Genomic DNA, 21,412 nt, shown 5'->3' with positions numbered 1-21,412 from the left:
CGGTCTCCATATGGGCTGACAGAGGGCGAGGATGTGTGCCTTTCACAAGGCGATAAAACACGTCCATAACAAGATCACTGGATAAAATTTTACTAAATGTGAGATGGAGAAAGGAGCAGAGCTTCCACGAGGTGTTGGTTAATATTAGAGCATGAAGATTATTAGTCATATACATAGTTAGTATACTCTGATTTTAAAGCTAAAATTTTGCAGATCTACTGTACTAGAGACACCCTATGCTAAAAAACAAGCTGCAAAAGCTGCTGAGAGTGAAGTTGTCGCTAATTAACACACAGTGTGTGTTGTGACAGACTGGGTCTGTAACCAGGCTGAAATGTTTTTTCACGTTGCAGTGTTTCCAGTTCCAGCATTTTCCGCTTTCGGCAATTCCTCCTAGAGAGCTGAGACACCACAGGAGCAGCCGCTACTGAAGCGACGATTTCAGCAGCGCTACTGAATTTAGTGTGCGCTGATATTTTCAAACGCATGTGATTTCTTTTTGTTTTTATCCACAGAAATATTGAAGGGTACTTAATTTTAGGCCTGAGAGACAAAGTGATATAACATGGATAAATTAAATCACGTGTATGATAACTAAATTGTTTAAACAGCAATTGCAAACTCTAGAAGCTGATTTAAAAAAGTTTGTAGTGTACTTTAAAATGCTATTTAAATTATAGCTTACACAACTAAATTATGCTGTTTCGTAGGTTTTATTATCCGTGCAGGATCTCTCACTGTCAGGTCCGGGCTTCTGGAGCACAAGTTTCCACCCAGCGACCATTAGACAGGCACAACGACTATGTCTCAATCACAACACAACCTGCTACATCACATGACAGTTTAATCATCCTGGGAGATTTCTAACCACTTGCTTACAAAAACACTTCATCAATCACATCATCGTGACAGGAAATGCAGTTCAAATCCGCAGATCGACTGACACAGCTGGGAAGAGAGTGTGTGTGTGTGTGTGTGTGTGTGTGTGTGTGTATGTGTTTTCCTACTCATTGAATAAAATGATTAGGGCAATAATATGAAGTGTTTCTTTCCAAAAAGCAGTGGGGCCCATGTTTAAGCAAGTTTAGTAATTAAAGATTTTAAAAATTGACATTTAAATTTAATTTCTATAAAATTTATTTGAGAACAGACATGCGTAAGGATGTGTGTACAAGTGCCCATGATAGTAAAACTAAAGGTTTAAAAGGTTTTAAGTGTGAAACATAAATAATAAATGAAAATGGAAAGGATTTATACTGTGTGATGTGATCATCATGACATGTAGACCACACCACAATATACTTATTTTTTTGTAAACTTGTGCGTATTATGGAACCGCCAATACGATTTGTTTTACATTTACATTCTGATTCAATATTACTTTTTTTTCTTTTAGATTTTGTTTCACTTCTAAATAATTAGCTCCTACTACACGGGATGCTAAGCTACCTGCCAATGAGGAACAGTTTAAAAGCACACCATCAGCGGGATTATAGAGGAAAAACATCCGACTACCACAAATGCAAACATACAGAAATTAGAAACAAACTTGTTGGGTGATAACGGGGATGGTTTTAGGGTCAGTGTGGTGATACTTGTATTGCCACACAAAAAAATTGTAATATGTAACTGAACCCCTCCATATGGTGATCAATTTTTATAAACTTTTTACCTTACAGCACAGCAAATTTTATTTATTTCTTTAACATATCCCAGAGAAGAAGCTAGGGTCACACAGGATACCACTGCCCTAAGCTTCAGAATATTAATTATATGGATCTAAAAAAAAAAATTGTATATATATATATATATATATATATATATATATATATATAAATAGAGAGAGAGCGAGAGAGAGAGTCAGCCAAAAAAGGAATTCTACACACTTCAGAAAAAGATAAATAATATGACGTATATTATAGTTATATAATAATATCTTTTCAAAATAATATTTTCTTTTTTAAAATTGTGTTTATATATACATTATTAAATTAATTATATAATTTTAAAAATCTATACAATTTATAATTGAAGTGTTAAAAATCCATATTTGATTATTTAATAATTACTTTATCATCAAATATCGATTTTTAACACAATTCAAGTATAACTGATATAAATTTTTAAAATTCTATTATTAATTCAATAAAATGTACAGAAAACGCTTTTAAATAAACCATCTTGTTAAACTGTATAAATTTTGTACTTTTGCATTTAATACTTTTTCAGTTTTATTTCTATAAATAAAAGTAGTATAAAAACAAAAATAAAATGAACTTTTTAAACATGTTTTTTTAAGTACCGTAAATGTATGAGAGATATAAAAATCACCAAGATCTTTTTTTTACTCAGACACTACTGTAGCCAGCAGTTTGTAACCAAACATATTGAGAAATGTCATGTTACTGTAAGTAATCGAAGATGTTAAAAAATGTCTCAGTTAAGGTTTAAAATACATATGTAGGTCTTATGATGAACTTTATGTTTGTGATTCACTCAAAACAAAATGCTCTGACAACCCTATCTTGAAAACTTTTTCTTTAATACATGAGCTTTGTATTATCGTAATGGTAATGTGTAGATCTAAACATTAATGAAGAAAGTAATATGCGCCCCCTGGTGTCCAACAAGGTACTTAAAATTATAATTTATTACAATATAGCGCATTTAAAAAGACATCAGCGCTTAATTAATGTGAAATTCCCACAGAGTGTGTAATATTATATCTCCGAGTTATATATCAGACCTCTGTCTCACACAAACACACACGCCGTGCCCCCCTTACTCTCAAGCTGTTAACCCATTCTGTCTATTTATAGGCACGTTCTTCGGCTCGCTCCCCCGCTTGCTCTGCCCTTTGGTTATTCTCAGCAAATCCTCCTTGTATCTTCCTGTAAAAAGGCTGGAGTGCTGAAGAGGAAGGCTTACTGTTTTAGAAGTCTAACGCTTTAGATTCGATTCGGCATTTGTTAATAAAGTTGTAATAAAACTGGTAATAAAATTCATGACATCATGTACTACCACAGAACCATGCAATCCTGCAGTTACTTAGTTACATTATAAAGCTCTAAAGCTGCAGGCATGCAGATGTGAAGTAGACTCTGCTTGTCCTCCCTGAACTTTAGGAACCAGACGGAAGACTAAACTGGGTCTAAATTCCCTGAGCAGCACCCCGCCAATCAACTATGAGACACTTCAGGAGAAAAATATGTGATGAGATATGTTTTTTTTTTTTTTTTTTAATAAAGTGGACTATACCAGTCTTAAAAGTGTGCAGAGATTTAAAACGAGATATTTAAAAAATATTAAATTTAGGAATCAGGGGGACATACCGTCTGGCTTTCAGGAAAGTCCATCTTGATCAGCTTGTGAGCACATTCCTCAAAGTCCAAGCTGCGAGAGTAGAAAGGAAAACAGAAATCAGCCTGAGGATTATTTTTTTCTGAAAAGAGAACTGATCTGTGTACCACTGTATTATGCCTATTTAATTAGGGTTTATATATGACCTTGTGTCCTTTTGCAGAAGAAACAAAACAACTAGACTATAGATGTAAAAGTGTCTATTATTTCCCAATATTTGGTCCATTAAGTGTTTTCTGAAGGCTGCTTTAAGGCTTCATGTTGTTTATACAGTTGCGTATTGTCTATTCATGACAATTTTGAACTTTGACTTCACAACCTAGAGCTATTTGGATTCTCCTCATTACCATGCATACATATTCATTAGATTATCTGTTTACCAGACTGTGGTTAAAATAAGCTCCTCAGCTTAAAAGTGAGAGGCTGCTGAGGCGAGAACAGATGTTTCACAGGCTTTGGCAAATGAAACCGCTTCGTGCTGTGGGACGTTAGGACACAACGGTCCTCCTGTCTCTCTCTCTCTCTCTCTCTGGTCACTGCAGGTCTGTAAGAGCCACTAGGCATCCAATGAGCTAGCAATTCAATAAAACGCAGGCTCACGAGACATTTTCCTTGCTAAAACATGTCTTGTACTTACAGTGCGCAAATTTAAATCCATACAGCTCACATCTGTAGACTTTACTAAGCAATTTAATACTTTCATCACTTAAATGTGGCAACAATTTTCTTACATAAAGATGTTTTTTGATTGATATGTAAGTACTGAAAAAGAAGTGGACTGTCAGAGCTGCCGTTACGGAGAACTGAACGATGCTGTGCTGTAAATCTATAACGTAATGTTCCTTATGAAACGCTCCATCCGCTGAACAGATTACGGATCTCCGCAGTGCCACGGTTTACACCACAAGCCCCGGACACTGCAGCTGCCCTGACTGGACTTTCAGAAGAAAACCAGGTTAAGTAAAGATTTCCTTAAGACTTCTGAGAGACTACGCTTTCTGAGGCTGATCATGTGATCACTGGGTCGGCACCTCAGGGGACATTCAAAGCCTCGACACACTCAAAGAGCAGTTCAGCTTCAGAGGAAGGCTAAAATCAGGTCGCTTCTGATAGAGCTGGGCTTTTACAAGAAGAGAGCGAGAGAGAGAAAAAGAGAGAGAGAGAGAGAGAGAAACATGTAGATGGAACAAAACCAAAAAGGGGTCAGATAAAAAACTCTACTGAATAATCTTCAGGAAAATTGATTTTATGTAAAAATGTATTTTACTTTGCTACAAGCAAACACCGTAACATTTTATAAAAAGTGTAAAAATGTTTCTGTTCTGCAGCCTAAAATAAAAATAAATAAAAACGTGTCTGTAGAGATCTGTGGATTAGTTACAGCTCAACCCACAGCTCAGAGTATTTTTGGTTACACTCGCATTCTGCTGACATTTCTTCAAATTTACACACACACACACCTTCTAGTCCCTGTGTGTATACAGAGTGTACAGTGTGTGCATGCTCACTCACCTTGACTGAATGGCCAGATAAATGGTGCGGCGAAACGCTACCAGGTTCACCTCGGTCTTGTCGAGGATGGTGACTTTATCTTGATCTGAGGACACGAATCAAGAAGAGGAGGATAAAATGAGACACGAGACCCATCCTTCTCCACAGAGGTCAATAGCACTCAATATTTCCTTTTCTTTCTACTACATGGCTTAAAATACCAACAAGGTCGATTTTTTTCCCACTGAAGCGAACAACAAGGCCGAGCTCTCTCAGCCTGAACTGTGTGTTTTGGGGGTCACCAGGCCACCTGACAGAGATATCAATAGCACAGACGTCTGTATGAACATAATTTAACTTGTAAATTATCTCATATCGCCCTAAAAGTTCCATATTTCACTCATTACCACTATATTTAACAAGTTAAAGTTCTTACAGTATTTGTTTTAATGCTTCAGCTGAAATACTTCACAGATAATGCATTTCTTTGCACCTGCTTTTACTTTATTCGTTTTCCGAATGTGCTGTTTCAGTGTCTATGTAGATGAACTACTACTGAGCCACGCCCACCAGACAACACCAGAGCTGAGCAACAAACCAGGGGGATGAGGGGCTCTTCTCATATGAGGTCACATTACGTTGAAAAATCTACCTGGTTTATATAAACTGGCAACCAAAAAGAGAACTGAGGTACTGTACCAGGAATTTCAGAGAGAGAGAACTTTTAAAAAATAAGCAGTCTTGTTTATGATAGAATTATCTAGATGAATGGTCACAGCCTGCTTTCCTTAGACACAGTTTCGAAGCCTTTTATTAATGCTGGTTTTATTAATTTAATTTTTTCATAATAATAATAACTTTCCTGGGAGCAGCAGAATTGACTTCACCATTACACACACGACCATCAAGAATGGTTTTTGAACAATGCAACACTGCTGTATTTGTGTATAAGTTATTCTCAAACCTATACACTTGTGATACCAAAATCACATCAGACAAATCCTGATAAATCAGTTTCATTAAAAAAGTTATATTTGCTTGACATTCTTTTTCTTCTTCTTCTGCTGTCCTAGAATTTGGTAAACAGTACTACAACAACATTCTGAAAAATTCCATACTTTCACTATGTGCATGTTTATATCGTCTGTCTGACAGGAATGGTGACAGCACTGATGTGTGTGACATAGTGGCGATAAAAAAAATAAAAATAAACCTGACTGAATCTGTAATATGAGCTGAAGGAAATGTGAAAAGAATCACAAGCAACGGTAGAGAGCGTGAACCTTATTGGGATATTTACTTCACATTCGACCTTCTCTCTTCTATTTCTTGAAAACGTACACAAAAACAGAGAACCAACTAAATATACAGTTCAATGCAAAAGTCTTGAACCCCGTCATTTATTTATATTAAATTAACTGACATGGATTAAATTACAAAAACAGAACATATGCTTTATAAAGCGCCTAAAAATACAGTTTAAAAATGTGTTGTTTATGTAACAACCTCGGCAGCGACCTCATTTCCCCTCTCGTCTGTTCCAACCACTCTGTGTTTAGCATCACCACTATACTAGTCACCAGCCTAAATCATCTGTCATCATCTGCTCCTGTTTCTCTTTGGTTCATGCCTTAAATTAGATGGGGGTTTTTTAATGCTTGAATTATCCATAAGTCACTTTGTGGCTTAACAAATTAAAACATTTCTTTAAAACTGGTCAGGTTCAGAAACTGGACTGAAAATAAGAGAGAAAAAAAAAAGTCCTTCAAGAAGCTTGGAGAAATATTCCTCAAGACTACGTACATAAAAAAATAAAAAATACAAGAAGGTTTGGCTATTTGGAAGCAAAACACGGCTCAAGACCTGCACAGTATTTTTTCACCATTTATTTTTCATTTTATCTTCCAGAGACACGTCACCAGAACTTTATAACAAAAACTCAGTTAGGGAGCATCTAAAAAGTGCATGACCTGGGCAACTGTGTGAGATTCATGTCAGATTAATTAATTAATTTAGGTATTTTATAGCAAAGTTTTTTCTTTTTCACCAACCATTTTTATGGAAATAAATCTCCAATAATTGTATGATTTATACGACATTAGACTATATTCTTCCTATTAAAGACAGCTTAGTTTTCAAGAATAATCTGAAGTCCTAGATTATGATCTAATCAGTCTCATCAGAATGTTTGCTCTCTCTACGATACAGGCTTATGCAAAGGTTTAGGCACTCCTTGATTTGATTGAATATTTTCAGCAAACGCTGATGCATAGTTACTTTTTGTCATAAATTGAACAAAAATAAATAAATAAAAACATTATGGCACTGATCGAAAGTTTGGGCATCCCAGAAGTTCCAAAGTCTAATTTTTTTTTTACAAGGTTTCTTAAAAGATCTTAAAAGAGCTGTGCATGCAAAAGACGACCAAAGAATATTAGAAGCCTTTTGCAAGGAAGAATGGAAGAAAATACCAAGTACAAGAAATGAAAGACTTTTAGCTGGCTAAAAAAAGCATTTGCAAGCTGTGATATCTGTCAGAGGTGTCGTCACTAAGTACTGATTATGTAGGATGCCCAAACTTTTGCACAGTGCCACAATAATGTTTTTATCTTTGTTCAATTTATGACATAAAAAGTAACTATGCATCAATGTTTGCTAAAAATATTGTAAATTTTTTCCATCTCCAGGAGAGACTGTGTTAAAATCTTTTAAATTTAAAAAAATCACCAAAATCTGTTATTCATCAAGAGGTGCCTACACTTTTGCACAAGACCGTATCTTTTAGACTAATTAGGTCTCTCATTTATCACCAGAAGGTCTCTAACGCATTATTTTGAAGTACAGAAGTGGTGGGTTTTCGGCCTTTGATGGAAGATTTTAAACAATAATGAAACTCATAATTGCGTCAAAACAAAAATTTTGGACTCATGCCAAAAAAATTCTTTACATAAAAAAGTTCAATTAATAAAATGAATAAAATTTCCCCTAAATGAAGGCAAAAAACAATCATTTACATGCACCGTACTGTGGTGAGACTCTTAGCTGAAATAAAATATGTGAACGGCGCAAACATTTTAAAGAAGTCCTGGTTTAACTTAAATATTTGCATAAATTGGACAAAATACCCGCAGCTTTGGGTCAAATACCTTCTCCTTCTCCTGCCTCTTCGTCTTCATTCTCGTCATCCTCTTCATCGCTGCCTTCTGCATCATCGCCTGAATCACTGCTTCCCTCATCCAGGATTTCTGTTAAAAAATTTTTATGTTGATAAAATTGTGAGGAGCACATGACACATTTAGGAATAAAAATACATGTCAAATTATAATCTCAGTGAAGAATTCAATAAGAATCTAAACCTGAGAAGTCTTAGTGGGTGTGGTTTAAAGTTGCTACAAGCATTCAGAACTAAAATAGGGCAGCACAAATTTACAGCCAAACTCTAAAAGTAATCTGGCAGGACTGCTCCAGCAGCGTCAATCACAGTATTGACCCACATGGATATTAGCCCTGCATATTAAGTATTCTATTGCATACTCGAGGTTCAAATGAAGAATATTCACTATGTAATGGCAGTGAGCGGGACTAAACCAGAACATTAAAACTGTGGACCAGATAAATGCTATTTGGTTACAAAAACATGATGCATTTTTTTAAACTGCTGCTGCGATGAATCAATCTCAAAACGCCCAATAAGCCACAACAAACAAGCAAACTAAATAAATATTTTTTTAAAAACCACACACTATCAGTGAAGATTTTAATTGCAGTGGTGCCTCAGTGTACAAATTCTTAAGGTAATGCGAAACGCATTTTCCCACAGGAAATAATGTAAATGAAGGTAATCCTGACACCCAGCAACCCAAAAATATTACCAATATTACAAATTTCCAACGTTATAATCATATTTCTGCATATAAAAACATTTAAAAAAAAAAAGAAATGTAAAGACATGAAACCTCTCTTTAACCTTAATTTATGATTCCTCTTACATCATCATCTACATCTAAGCATTTGGCAGACGCCCTTATCCTGAGCGACTTAAATTTTTTTATCTCATTATACATCTGAGCAATTGAGGGTTAAGGGTCTTGCTCAAGGGCCCAACAGTGGCAACTTGGTGGTTGTGGGGTTTTGAACCTGGGATCTTCTGAACCGTAGTCCAATGCCTTAACCACTGAGCTACCCCTGGCACAGACTGCTTTAAAAACCAAACTGAAAGTGGCTCCCTTTACTTCTTCTTTACCGCCCGTGCTAACATTTTTGGGACCCATGATGCGATGTCTTCACTAAATCTTGCACAAAATATTAATAATAATAAAAAAATAAAATAAAAAAAAAAAAATATATGCAAACTCGGCTTCCAAGTGGCCCTGGAGTATACGAGCAACTTATCCGAGTATAGTATATACGTATATAGATCATGCTGTCCTTGTAAAAAAAAAAAAAATCATTAATATCCAATTAAATCCTAAATACTAATTATCATCTATTTTATGTACTCATCTGTAACTTACCCTTCTTAATGGCTTTGTACTTCTCTTCATTCTCCAGGAAGTCAGGATCCATCTTGAAGACATCTGTGGAAGGAAACAAAACCAAACCATGCGTTGTTTTAACACGATTCATTTGCCATTTAACATTTTGAAAGGATTAAGTCTCTCACCAGCTTGATGTAATCAGAGGCAATTACCCATAAACAACTGTGTGTGTGTGTGTGAGGCGTGATTCATAAAAAGACCGTAATGTGATAATGGCTATTCCTGCACCCTGAAGGACTGAATCGGACGCCTTTTCAATTACGCTCTATTGTCTCAGAAGGAACACGACATGCTGACGCGAGCCAAAGGGAAATCAGCGTTTAGAGAGATATAAAGGTCAGAAGTAAAGACGTGACACAGTGAAGACGTGAAGCAGAGATTTTACTCAGCACTAAGTCAGGATGGAACTCGGCTACTGAACACTGCATGTAACTCTGCTCAATGACAGACTGCGGTTACGTTACTTATCATAATGTGCAGTAAATTTTAATACAGTCTGCATTTTTAGGGAGGTAATCAATGTTAGATTGGTTACAGGGGTATTTTTAGGGAGTTGATCAATGTCGGATTATTTACAGGAGCATTTTTAGAGGGGCAATTCATGTGAGATTGGTTACAGGGGTATGTTTAGGGAGTTGATCAATGTCAGATTGGTTACAAGAGCTTTTTTTTTTTATTATCCATCAGTGAAGTAAGGTTTGTTACTCTGGCATTGGAACTACAATCTAATCGAGCAAATATCCTGTTTGGATTGATTTTTCTGGTTTGAGTGTAAATGTGTAAACGTACTGAGCACGTCCTCTGTGTTGTATTCGTCCTCTAGAGGGAGCATGTGAGTGAACTGGTCCTCTTCCTCCACCAGGTCCAGGCCTTCTGGAACTACAGGGTGGTCCTTAAAGCCGTCCTTCCTAATAGCAAACATCACCTCGATCATGTACTGCACGCGTTTATCGATCTCGGACTCATGCAGGATGTTCCTTAGGCGCTCGAAGATGGCTATAACACAAAACACACTCGTCAGAAGACAGTCAATTTATACAATTTACAAATGTGTCCAACTCTCTAAAAAAATGCGGCTGTGCTCATCTGAACTCATCTTTGTATTTCTTATAAAACCTGCTGGAGTTACTCTTTAGGTATGTACAGAACCCAGAGCATGATCTGAAAGTTCAACGTTAAAGCAACAACAATAAGATTTTTTTAAAACAAAAGTCTAAGTAGCTGAGTTAAGTCTCATTAAGTCCACAATCAACACGTCTGAAAGCTCTTATATCAGAGAGATTAATGATGCTTCGTAGCCGAGCTAGCAGGCTGTAAATTATATGATAAATTATTCACATTAGTTCTGTCACTGTAATCAGCGTCTAAAATGAAGGTCAAACACGTAATTGTCCTACTTTTCAAACCTGTAGCGTGACTTATTTGTCAAAACCAGACCTGATTAGAGTTTTATCTTTATGAATGGCATGTTTATTTTTTTTCCTTTAATTAAAAACCATCGAGTCAAGAATCAGGTCACTATATCGTTTTTCAGTATTCTGACTGTGTAGTACAACGCTCCAAACACATTATTATATGCCAGATATAACGTAAACCAGCTCTCCTCTAGGTGTGGGAGCGTACCGTTAATACCGCGGGGGGAGACCTCTGTGAGTTTGAGGCCGCACTCCTTCAGGAAGCTGATGGCCACCTCAACACTGTCGTCAGTGGGCCGCTCCAAGAGCAGGGTGAGCATCTCCAAACACAGCACTTCATGAGCCTTTCACACACACACACACACACAGATTAATCACAGAATCAAAAGACATGTTGTTTCTAGATCCATTTTTGACTATGTATCCATCTGTCTGTTTTCCCACGTTTCTCTGCCTGTCTTTATCTGTCCTTTTTTAAAGGCTTTTTTCTCCTGTGTCTGTCTGACTTGGCCCAGATGTCTATCCGTGTCTGTCTGAGTCCACTCCGCTGCCTCTGTCTATCAGTATTTCTCCGTGTCTCCACCTCTCTGTATGTACCCAAGAATGCCTGTACCCATCTCTGTGGCAAACACATCTGTCTGTGTCTCTACTTACTTTCACACCTGTGATTTATACAGCATAACACCATGCACTAATGATGAGATTATCATCTACTATCTTGTCTTTACATATTTGAGAGATAAATCATGTCTGTGTGTAATGATGAAGCTGATGGTACGCACCACGTTCTGATTGATGAGGTGAGCCACGAACTTGGAGGAAGTGAGACACTGTTGCTGGAAAAAAAAAAAAAAGAACTTGTTCACACATTATTCACAGTAGCTTTTTGTAGAGTGCAGACTGACATTACTGCGAGGCGAGAAAAAAAAAAAGCTGCGCGTGAATCATGAAGACAAAAGACATTTACTTTGTCGTTTCTTCTGTAGCCTTTGCGGAAATTAAGGATGAGCCTCTTGAGGATGAGCTCTCCGATCTGAGGGAATTTGGAGTTGATGATGGCCACCACGGCGGCGTAGACGTGAGTAAAGATGGGAGACGCACTCTGGGCCTGAAGCACAGACCTCGCCAGCAGACCTCTAAACACACACACACAATGAGAAATTAGTTACAAGCTGAGGAAATTTTTTAAAGTTGAAATAAAAGAAAAACTAGAATAAACTGAGAAATATTTGGTTATAAACATTTTTAGCTTTAAGTCAACATTCACTCGTATTTAAGCTTTACGCTAGCAAATAGCATTGCTTAATTAATTACTATAAAATTTAATTAATAGTATATATTAATATTAATATTATAATTAATTAATGTATATTTACTGCCTAGTTGTAGCAAGAACACAATAGCTAGTCCAGCAGTATAAGAACTAAGTATTTTAGTAATTAATGAAGCGTAGACTTCTTTATATATTTCAAGAATTTTTTTTTCTTTTTTAAAAGGTGATACTTAGACCAAAAATGTAAAAACTCTACAAATAAGACATTTCTTGTCTGGAGTACCTTGAATTATATCCAAAGATTAAAATTCTTCCTAATTTCTTTTTACAGACTCTTTTCAGCTACATGAGAATTCTAGCCAACCAGCAGATCGGATGGAGCCCAATCACCTGCCGCGGACGATGTTCTCCTGCAGCAGCTCCTGGATGATGTTGGCGATGTTGGACACGTTTACTTTGTTGATGAGACCGTTGATGGACTTCTTGAGGGCTTCCCAGCTCATCCTCTGATACGCCAGACTGCAAGGAAAAAAAGAAATTGGGAGGGGGGGGGGATTTTCAGGCTGCATAAACTTTGGACGGAAAGTGTACACCATTCGTCCCACCTAATAATTACAGCCGATTTGTTACAGCCAACTTCCTAAACATGCAGAAATAACTTCAGAACTAGGACCATGAATCATCTTACTGATTATGAGTCAGATTAAATGGAACAAAAGAATAAAAAACGGCAAATTGTTTTGTTGCAAAATTTCTATAACTGGCATTATGAACATTTAAGCAGATTTCTCCACTTTGCGAGAACAGACTCAGCTCTGATCAAATAACAAGGAGGAAATTCCTTTAAATAATTTTTGTGCTAATGAACCACATAATCGCAAAACCCTTGACGGCTCATATTCTGACATCATCCGACACAGCCAAATATTTACTCAAAGCTGGCTAGACATCCATCTGAGCATACACGAGCACCAGCTATTAAAGGACTTACTAGAGATGTTTTTTAAAAAATAATAAAAATGATGTATCTCAGTTCTTTTTCAAATACTTTTTTAATTTTTATATCGTTGGAGTTGAATTTGAGGTAATGTGTTGCCGTTCTAATATAACCCTATATAACCGTTGTGCTTTAAATTATTCACACACAGGGAGGGAACACAGCAACTGTAAAAAAAAATAATAAAACAAAATCTTGGATCAGAATATTTTTTTAAATCGAGATATTTTTACAGAATCGCATTACAAATCAACCAGCACCTAGGTATCGCGATAACATTGTATATATATTCACTTGCTTTATTTAATTATGTTTCCTATTACGAAAAAAAAAAACAGCCTTTTAAAAACTTTTGTTAATCCAGAAGATCTTTTAGCTTCATTTAATTGTACACAACTTCATCTAAAGGTTTTACGAACTGCTTGCATCGGTACTGATTTACTCCAATAATCTTTTACTGCATAAACCTGTTGTCATGTAACAAAAAGTCCATGTTCTGATCCTCAAACAATCAGACATGCACTAGAGTGTGAAACTATGCACCAATCTCTCCACGTCACCGTTGTTCTTCTGTGTGCTCTTGGGATTTAAACCATCTGTAGCTAATTATCACAAACACTTCTGCACAGGGTCCTGTGAGAATCTTTTCATTTCTCGATACCAATCAACTCCTTCAATGAACATCTATTAACATTGTCAGCGCCAACATCGCACTCCCTTTCCCGAGCTTCCAAAATGCCTCTGGATAATCATCACTTTTTTTCTTTTTACCTTTTTAACATTGATTACGTGTCGTTTTAAAAGGACAGGCTTCACTATCTTTTTAAATTTTAATACATATTCTGGCCCTAAAGGACATAAATGAATGATAGTTGAAAGACTGAAGCTGTATATCGTAAAATTTAACATGGAAATCTATCAGGCAAAAACATTTCAGCCCAAGGGCTAATTTTCTTTTTCGCCAATAAGCCATGTGGACTTGACCAGAGAAAGAAAAAAAATGCTGAGTGACCAAAAAGACATCAACAACAACTAATAAAAACGTAAAGATCAGATTTTTCAAATCCGTCTACATTAAATTTGTGATCAGGATTAAATCTGACCTGCTTTTGTCGGTGATTTGAGCCTGCATCATGCGCAGCTTGGCCGGAGGGATGTACGCTCCTCCGGTGCGGGTCAGGATAGGATCCAGCTCCTCCTTCCTCTTCTTAACTGGAGGCTCATCGGCAGTGGGTCTGTCTCTTTGTGATGGAGACGCAGATCGTCCCCTCCTGGACCTGAACCTGTCTCTGTCTCCATCTCGTTCGCGGCTGGAGCGCCGATCGGAACGCTGGTCACCATCACGATCCCGAGACCTGACGAGTGTGAAGAGGAGTGAGTGCTACAGAGTGTATGAGCGAGAACCTCAGATGTACGATACATAAAACACACAGATGGCAGAAGGAGGAACGACTACTATGGAGTGTAGTAATGTATTATAACATATTTATGATGATGTCAGGGATTTGAATCGCTTCATTCAACTGTGCTGGTCATTGACTTTGGGCCTGATTTAAAACCTTTGAGGTATAGTGTGTCAGGAACTAAATCTCTTTCTAACATCCCACGCCCATTCACCTGGACACACTCCCAAACACACCCTCAATCAGACACACCGCAACACTCCCAAACACACCCTCAATCAGACACACCGCAACACTCCCAAACACACCCTCAATCAGACACACCGCAACACTCCCAAACACACCCTTATCCACACACCGCAACACTTCCAAACACACCTTCATCCAGACACACAATACTCCCAAACACACCTTCATCCAGACACACAACACTCCCAAACACACCCTCAATCAGACACACCGCAACACTCCCAAACATACCCTTATCCACACACCGCAACACTTCCAAACACACCTTCATCCAGACACACAATACTCCCAAACACACCTTCATCCAGACACACAATACTCCCAAACACACCTTCATCCAGACACACAATACTCCCAAACACACCCTCATTCAGACACACCGCAATACTTCCAAACACACCCTCATTCAGACACACCGCAATATTCCCAAACACACCTTCATCCAGACACACCGCAATATTCCCAAATACACCCTCATCCAGACACACCCCATTGACCAAAACACTCAGAAATTGCCACAGACACAGCCTCTTCTATCAAACTCTCCCTTTTCTAGACACACCCCCTCCCATCAAACATGCCTGATCCAGACACACCCCCTCTCACCAAAGACGCCCTTTTCCAGACACACCCCCTCCCACAAAACATGCCATCTCGCAGAAGATACACCATACCCCAAAACACCTCCTCCAGATACATCCCCCTTCCACCAACCACGCTCTCAACCAAACACGTCCTCATACAGATACACATCCACCAAGCACAAATTTAGACACACGCTCAACACATCCTTTAACATCATCATTCAAAAAATATACTCGCTCCTCATTGGAACACAAACCCTCAATTCCATCCAGGCACTTAGATATTCACCTGCGCCCTCATTCACATTTACGTCCCATTTGCAAAAAATCCCAAACACACACACACACAAAAAAAAAGGACAGCAGAATCCCACTTGGAGCCGTGCCTGGATCTGCTTCATCACCCTCACCTGCGGGCTCGTTCTTTCCGTCTCTGTGGAGACCGAGACCTAGAGCGCGAGCGGGAATATGACCTTCCACTGCCGTTCCTGAGAAAACAATAAAGACAGAAGAACTTTTACTCTCCTCGCCAACAAAGAAATGTTTAAACACGGCAAGCTGATATATTTAGACGTGCTCTACAACTACCTGTCTGCTGAGGAGCTCCTGCGTCTGCTGCTCTCGTCCTGATCATCACGCTGCGACGGGAAGAGAGAGAGAATGTGTAAGGGTCAAATAAAATTAAACATATCATGAGGTGTGTATGTTAAAGTCAAAGAGACGTAAAAGCCGCACTGACCCTGACGTGTGCCACGCTGCTCTTCATCTTGTGCCTCACGCCATCGTCACTGTCCTCCTCGCTGCTGCTGTCTGAGCCGCTGGAGCCGGACGACCGCCTCTGAGCAGCGCCTTCGCCCGCTTGTTCCTCCGGTACTCTGTCTGCAGGAGGACTGCGAGGCTCTTCATCTGCAACACAAACAGTCTGTGTGAAACACCGCATTAAAAGGTAGAGCGAGTGGAGGGGGGGGGGGGAGAAGGCGTGAAAACGAAAATGTGCCAAACATGAGAGATTTACTGGTTTATAAATTTTCCCATGTTCACACTCTCATTTATTCATCTGAGTCTTTATTTTTTTTATCAGCAGTTTATCCTAATATTATTCCGCCAATATTTTGACAGGTGATCGACACATAAGGAAAGGAATACGTCTAATATAACATGTATTAGGTTTTTATAACCAGCTTCCACACGTTGCTGGGAATCTTTCTCGAGTTGCACAAACACCTTTAGAAAAATATCATCCACCTTCATGAAGTGTGTGTGTGTGTGTGGGTTTAGTTTTTAAAGATGCACACTGCAGAGGAGGAGACACATCGCTTCACAGGTGGCTGGATAAAGCAGAATTGAAGCAGAAACAGCAGGAAGGTCGTGCAGGAGCGGGGGAAAGGTCAAGCCGAGGAGCACAAAGTGTCGTATGAAATAATGATAAAGAGCAACACACACACACAAACACAAACACACACACACAATGCAGAAACCCAAGGCACTTGGTCTGCTTAACATACTTAAACGAATATTTATAGGCTTCTCTGCTCTTCTGAGACAGAGCTGCTGTAAATCACTGAGTGTGTGTGAGTAACTACAAAAGCTTTAATATACAAAAGGCCCTAATATCCCCTGAACAGCTGATATTTTAGGAGGTTATAATGAATCATGAGGATTAAAGTAGGCATAGTGTGAAAATACAAACGAGATTAAATTTTTTTTTTTTACCCTGACTGAGGGAACAGTTCAAGACAAGGATCAGTGGGAACGAGGGGACGGGAGTCATTATCTCGTGCTACCTCGTCCAAAAGGCGGAGATCCTTTTCTGTAAAACCGCATTCTCGTCAGAATTATTCGTCCACATCAGAGACAAGACCCACCACGGACCTTCTGATGCAATATGATCACGATACTCAGATCCCAATCCGATTTGTATTGCTATTTTTTTTTTTTTTTTTTTTATAAAATACTAAATGATACTAAATCACATTACAAACAATTTATGAACGAATTATGTTTGTGAGCAGCGGTTCCAATGTACCACCTTAAATGCAAACATATACAAATAAAATAATGATGATAATAATAAAAACATTTATTTTGCAGTCACTGTAGCAATACATGACCTGCCACATTATTAAGTAAATTTTTCTCTAATCATCAGTAATTTACATCACTACAAACCACAACTTGTGTCAGGAAGCTGTTCATCACCCAGTGTTCGACAGTAAAAAGGAGTTTTTTTTAACCATCCAATACCTTTGTAAGACACTGAATACCTTTTTTTTCCAAAAGACAATGTTGATAAACGCTTTATTGCCTCATTTACTTGGCAGATGTTTTTAAGACGGCTTGAGTGCCGAGTCTTCAAGCCATCATCTTGCTTCGAGTTCACATCAGATTCAATTCCAAAGAGAGTCGAATTCACCGATACAGGAATACAAGAGTCGGTTCCTAAAGATTTCCTAAGCTGACTTAACGCACAGCGCATCTGGGACTTTAGGTTAGTGAGGTGGACAAAATAAATATTTTGATCTTGTCTGGACAAACTAGAATAAATTAAATCATATAAGGAATGAAAGAATCATTTGCGCTGAATCATTTGATGTCTGATAAAAACTCTACGTGTCTGAATGAAAAAATGTTGACCTGCCTGTATATTTCCTCATGTCTCTCCGTAGGTTCTCTCACAAATTATGACTGTGTTATAAACAAATTGTGTTTCACTCAACAGAGACAGAAACGAGGCAAGTTGCAGCAAATATTTATGGACCAGGGATTGATGCCCGCCGTTACGCTGCTAGTAAATACTACAAGCCTTTCTTAGGAACATTATTTTAAAATAAAAGTTCTGAGACGAAGTGCTGTTCTCTGTGCAAAGACGGGAGTTTACCTCTGCTTCTCATGCGCCCATCTCCATCACCATCACTGTCTTCTGAAGAGCTGGAGCTCCTTGCTCCACTCTCAGAATCACGTGTCGCTTGAGGACTGGAGCTCTAGAGTAACAGAGAAGGTGAAAATTAATGAACTGGAATTAATTACTGGGATAAAACTATTGTTTTCTATTTTAATTGAAAACCTTCCTCCATGTGGCATAATTATGACACTGATCATGAGGAGAGGCAGTGAGATGCTGATGAGAGGGTTATGGGTTCGAGCCCTACCACTGCCGTGTCGCCAGTGTTGGGCCCTTGGACACAACCCTTAACAGTACACCCCAATAAAAAAAAAGAAAGAACCACTTAACCTTTGCACAAAGCCAGGATGAAGAAGAAGGGTGGGGTTTGTACAGTGGGCTAGAAATACCACACCGTTTTTAGGGCACCTATTTTACCTAGGGAAACTTACATAGCCAGGTCCGTAATTTTTTTTGGGGAAAAAAAAAAAAAAAAAATTATATATATATATATATATATATATATATATATATATATATACACACACACACACACACGTACAAGTTTTTCAGCTTTAATTAAATAGGGTTGACAAAAAGTGGGGCATTAATCATTCAGCCATTTTCATACACATTCTGGAATTGTGCAATTCTGGAGGCTCATAAATAATGGAACAAATGGCCGACAAGCAGTTTCACATCAAGGCGTGGCCTTTTCCCTGATAATCAAGTAGATAAAAGACCTGGAGATGATCCCGTGCGTTACATTTGTATTACTAGATTAGACTTTGTCAAAAAACTTTCTATTGATAAAAACAATGATCATTACTGGACTAATTTTTGCACTAATTGCACAATGATCATTACTGGACTAATTTTTGCACTAATTCCTCAATTCTTGCTGCTGTTTTTTTAAAGAATGTTTACGTTTACCCACTACCTCAACACCATATTTTATGTTCTGTAACTGTTACGTTTACGTTTACCCACTACCTCAACACCATATTTTATGTTCTGTTATGTCGTGGTTCTGTTAGGTCACTTTGTTGTTGCTCTTGTTTGCACATTTGCACGTGCACTTTATGTTGTCTGTTAAAATAGTTATACTTAGCTAGTTAGTTTTTGTTAATTTATTTTGTAATTTATGTTAGGTCTCTCTGTCCTGTCTCTGCTAGCCAGTTAACTAGGCCTCTTGGTTAGCTAGTTTAGTGTCTCTGTTAATTTATGTTGTAAATTTATGTTGCATGTAGCACCTTGGTCCTGGAGGAACGTTGTTTCGTTTCACTGTGTACTAACTGTATATGGTTGTAATGACAATAAAGCCTACTTGAACTTGAACTTGAACAAATTAAACTTGTACCAGAATGACTGGATGAGAAAAGACTGAAAAATGTGAGGAAAAGTTCATGATCCAATGCAGACCAAATCATTGTGCGTAAGCATGTTAGGCGTCTAATGGACCTTTTTATACACTGTGGCATTTAATAAAGAGTGATGTGGTATTCTTCTCCATGTATTTATTATTATTTTCTTTGTTATTATTTATTGCTCTACTGTTTTATTTGCTTTTTTAATACAATGAGGATGGACGTTTTAATGTTGTATATTGGTTTATTTGGATTTTGTTTTATTTTATTGTCTTATTATTGTCTGTTTTTATTGCATGTTTATGTCTGCAGCTTTTTTTAGGATTGTACAGCACTTTGGTCAACTAAGTTGTGTTGAATGTGCTTTTAAAAATAAATTTGACATGATACACTGTCTTGATGTCACAATGTAAACGATTGCACTGATTGGCTCTGGTGAGTGACATGTATATCTACGCCCACATCGAGAGGGGAAAGAAAAAAACAGTATATTACTGGTATATTAATTATTCTAATTTTTCAGTAAAGCATCAGGGTCCAGATAGAACCCTCACTCGGTCTTGAACGCGGACCACGGTCTGTCATTTAGTGATGCCCGCATGATTTTCATTTACTGAAAGCAGAAAGAGCCAAAAATAAATGGCAAAAAAAGGCAGCTGCAGTAAAGCCCTGGCAAAGCATCTCGAGGGAGGAAACTCAGAATTTGGTCACATTCATGAGTTTCAGACTGCAGGGAGTCGTTGAACTGATGCAAAGTATTAAAGGCAATGCTTATGTATGTAATTCTGTTAGTTTCATCATTCATGTGTGAATAAACATGATGGTAACTTCTGAATGGTTAATGCCACACTTATGTCAAACACTTTGAATTATAGCTGAAAGTCCTGACTTGATGTACAGAGACCAAATGCCAAAAGAAATATTGAATATTAGGGTGAATTTCTGGAACAATCTCTGGAACATTCTTCTTCAGAATCACTATATTATCTATCAGTCTATCTTTCTATCTATATATCCTTCTATCTATATATCTTTCTATCTATATATCTATCTACCTAAGATTAATGGCCTCTTCTCCAACAATCTGCTTCTGAATATTGTACATTAATAAATCAATTAACAAATGTTATCGTTAACTGCTTCAAATTCTGAATTAACAATAATTACAAAATAAAGATCCACAGGACAAGAACAGACTAAAGTTAGATCTCCAACAGGTGATGTTGTTGAAAATCATTGCTAACTAAATCACCAAACTCACACAGATTTGTCCCTTAAATGGGGAAATTCATGACACTAGGTTGATTCTAAAACAGAGACGGATCAATCGAAGCGTGTTAAACTTCATAAACCAGCACGAGATCTGTCTGAGGCGCCATTATCCACAGCACCGCGCTCATTGTGCCTGCGTGTTAGCTCAATGCTAACTAGCCCAGGCCCATAACAACAGCGCCGGAACAACAATAAATTTATTAAACAATTTAAACCGCGCACCGGGACAAGCTGATTAAATATCATTCATTCTACAGAGGCAGTATATTTTCCGAGCATCATACCTCATCTTTTAAAGCCGAATTTAAATCCGTCACAGGTTCGTGTTCCGCCGCCATTTTTCCCCCACTCGCTGTTCTCACCCGGAAGTGATACTACGGAAGCCCACGTGGTACCTAAAAAAAACGCCTTTTACTCTGGGTACTGCTACTCTAAGGCAGAGATTTTCAAACTTCAAATACAAAAGTCTGATTCAGATTTCTATTCAAGTTCAAAGGTCAGGACCGGACCTTCTTTTTCATAGGGGAAAAATAAAATGGTGTACGCTTCATATCCGATCTCATGCCCTATAAATTGTGGTGT

The 21,412-nt window shown here is 37.9% G+C and overlaps 1 protein-coding gene across 1 annotated transcript in view; it reads right to left on the bottom strand.

Annotated features, from left to right (window-relative positions):
* LOC128524339 (pre-mRNA-splicing factor CWC22 homolog) overlaps positions 1–21,188 on the bottom strand; it is a 30,801-nt gene extending 9,613 nt beyond the window's left edge. Inside the window, exons 1-15 of the mRNA XM_053496874.1 lie at positions 21,115–21,188; positions 18,189–18,291; positions 16,050–16,216; positions 15,899–15,948; positions 15,721–15,798; positions 14,178–14,429; positions 12,468–12,596; positions 11,772–11,940; positions 11,587–11,640; positions 11,013–11,148; positions 10,179–10,385; positions 9,366–9,428; positions 7,998–8,096; positions 4,873–4,957; positions 3,333–3,393 (exon numbers count right to left, since the gene is read on the bottom strand). Of these exons, the coding sequence (XP_053352849.1) occupies positions 3,333–3,393; positions 4,873–4,957; positions 7,998–8,096; positions 9,366–9,428; positions 10,179–10,385; positions 11,013–11,148; positions 11,587–11,640; positions 11,772–11,940; positions 12,468–12,596; positions 14,178–14,429; positions 15,721–15,798; positions 15,899–15,948; positions 16,050–16,216; positions 18,189–18,291; positions 21,115–21,168 (1,707 nt within the window). The 5' untranslated portion in view covers positions 21,169–21,188. The remainder of the gene's footprint in view (positions 1–3,332; positions 3,394–4,872; positions 4,958–7,997; positions 8,097–9,365; positions 9,429–10,178; positions 10,386–11,012; positions 11,149–11,586; positions 11,641–11,771; positions 11,941–12,467; positions 12,597–14,177; positions 14,430–15,720; positions 15,799–15,898; positions 15,949–16,049; positions 16,217–18,188; positions 18,292–21,114) is intronic.
* Between the last annotated feature and the right edge of the window lie 224 nt (positions 21,189–21,412).

The sequence above is a fragment of the Clarias gariepinus genome, chromosome 5 (assembly GCF_024256425.1).
Source record: "Clarias gariepinus isolate MV-2021 ecotype Netherlands chromosome 5, CGAR_prim_01v2, whole genome shotgun sequence".
NCBI classification, from domain to species: domain Eukaryota; kingdom Metazoa; phylum Chordata; class Actinopteri; order Siluriformes; family Clariidae; genus Clarias; species Clarias gariepinus.
This window is presented reverse-complemented; position numbering and strand designations above follow the sequence as displayed.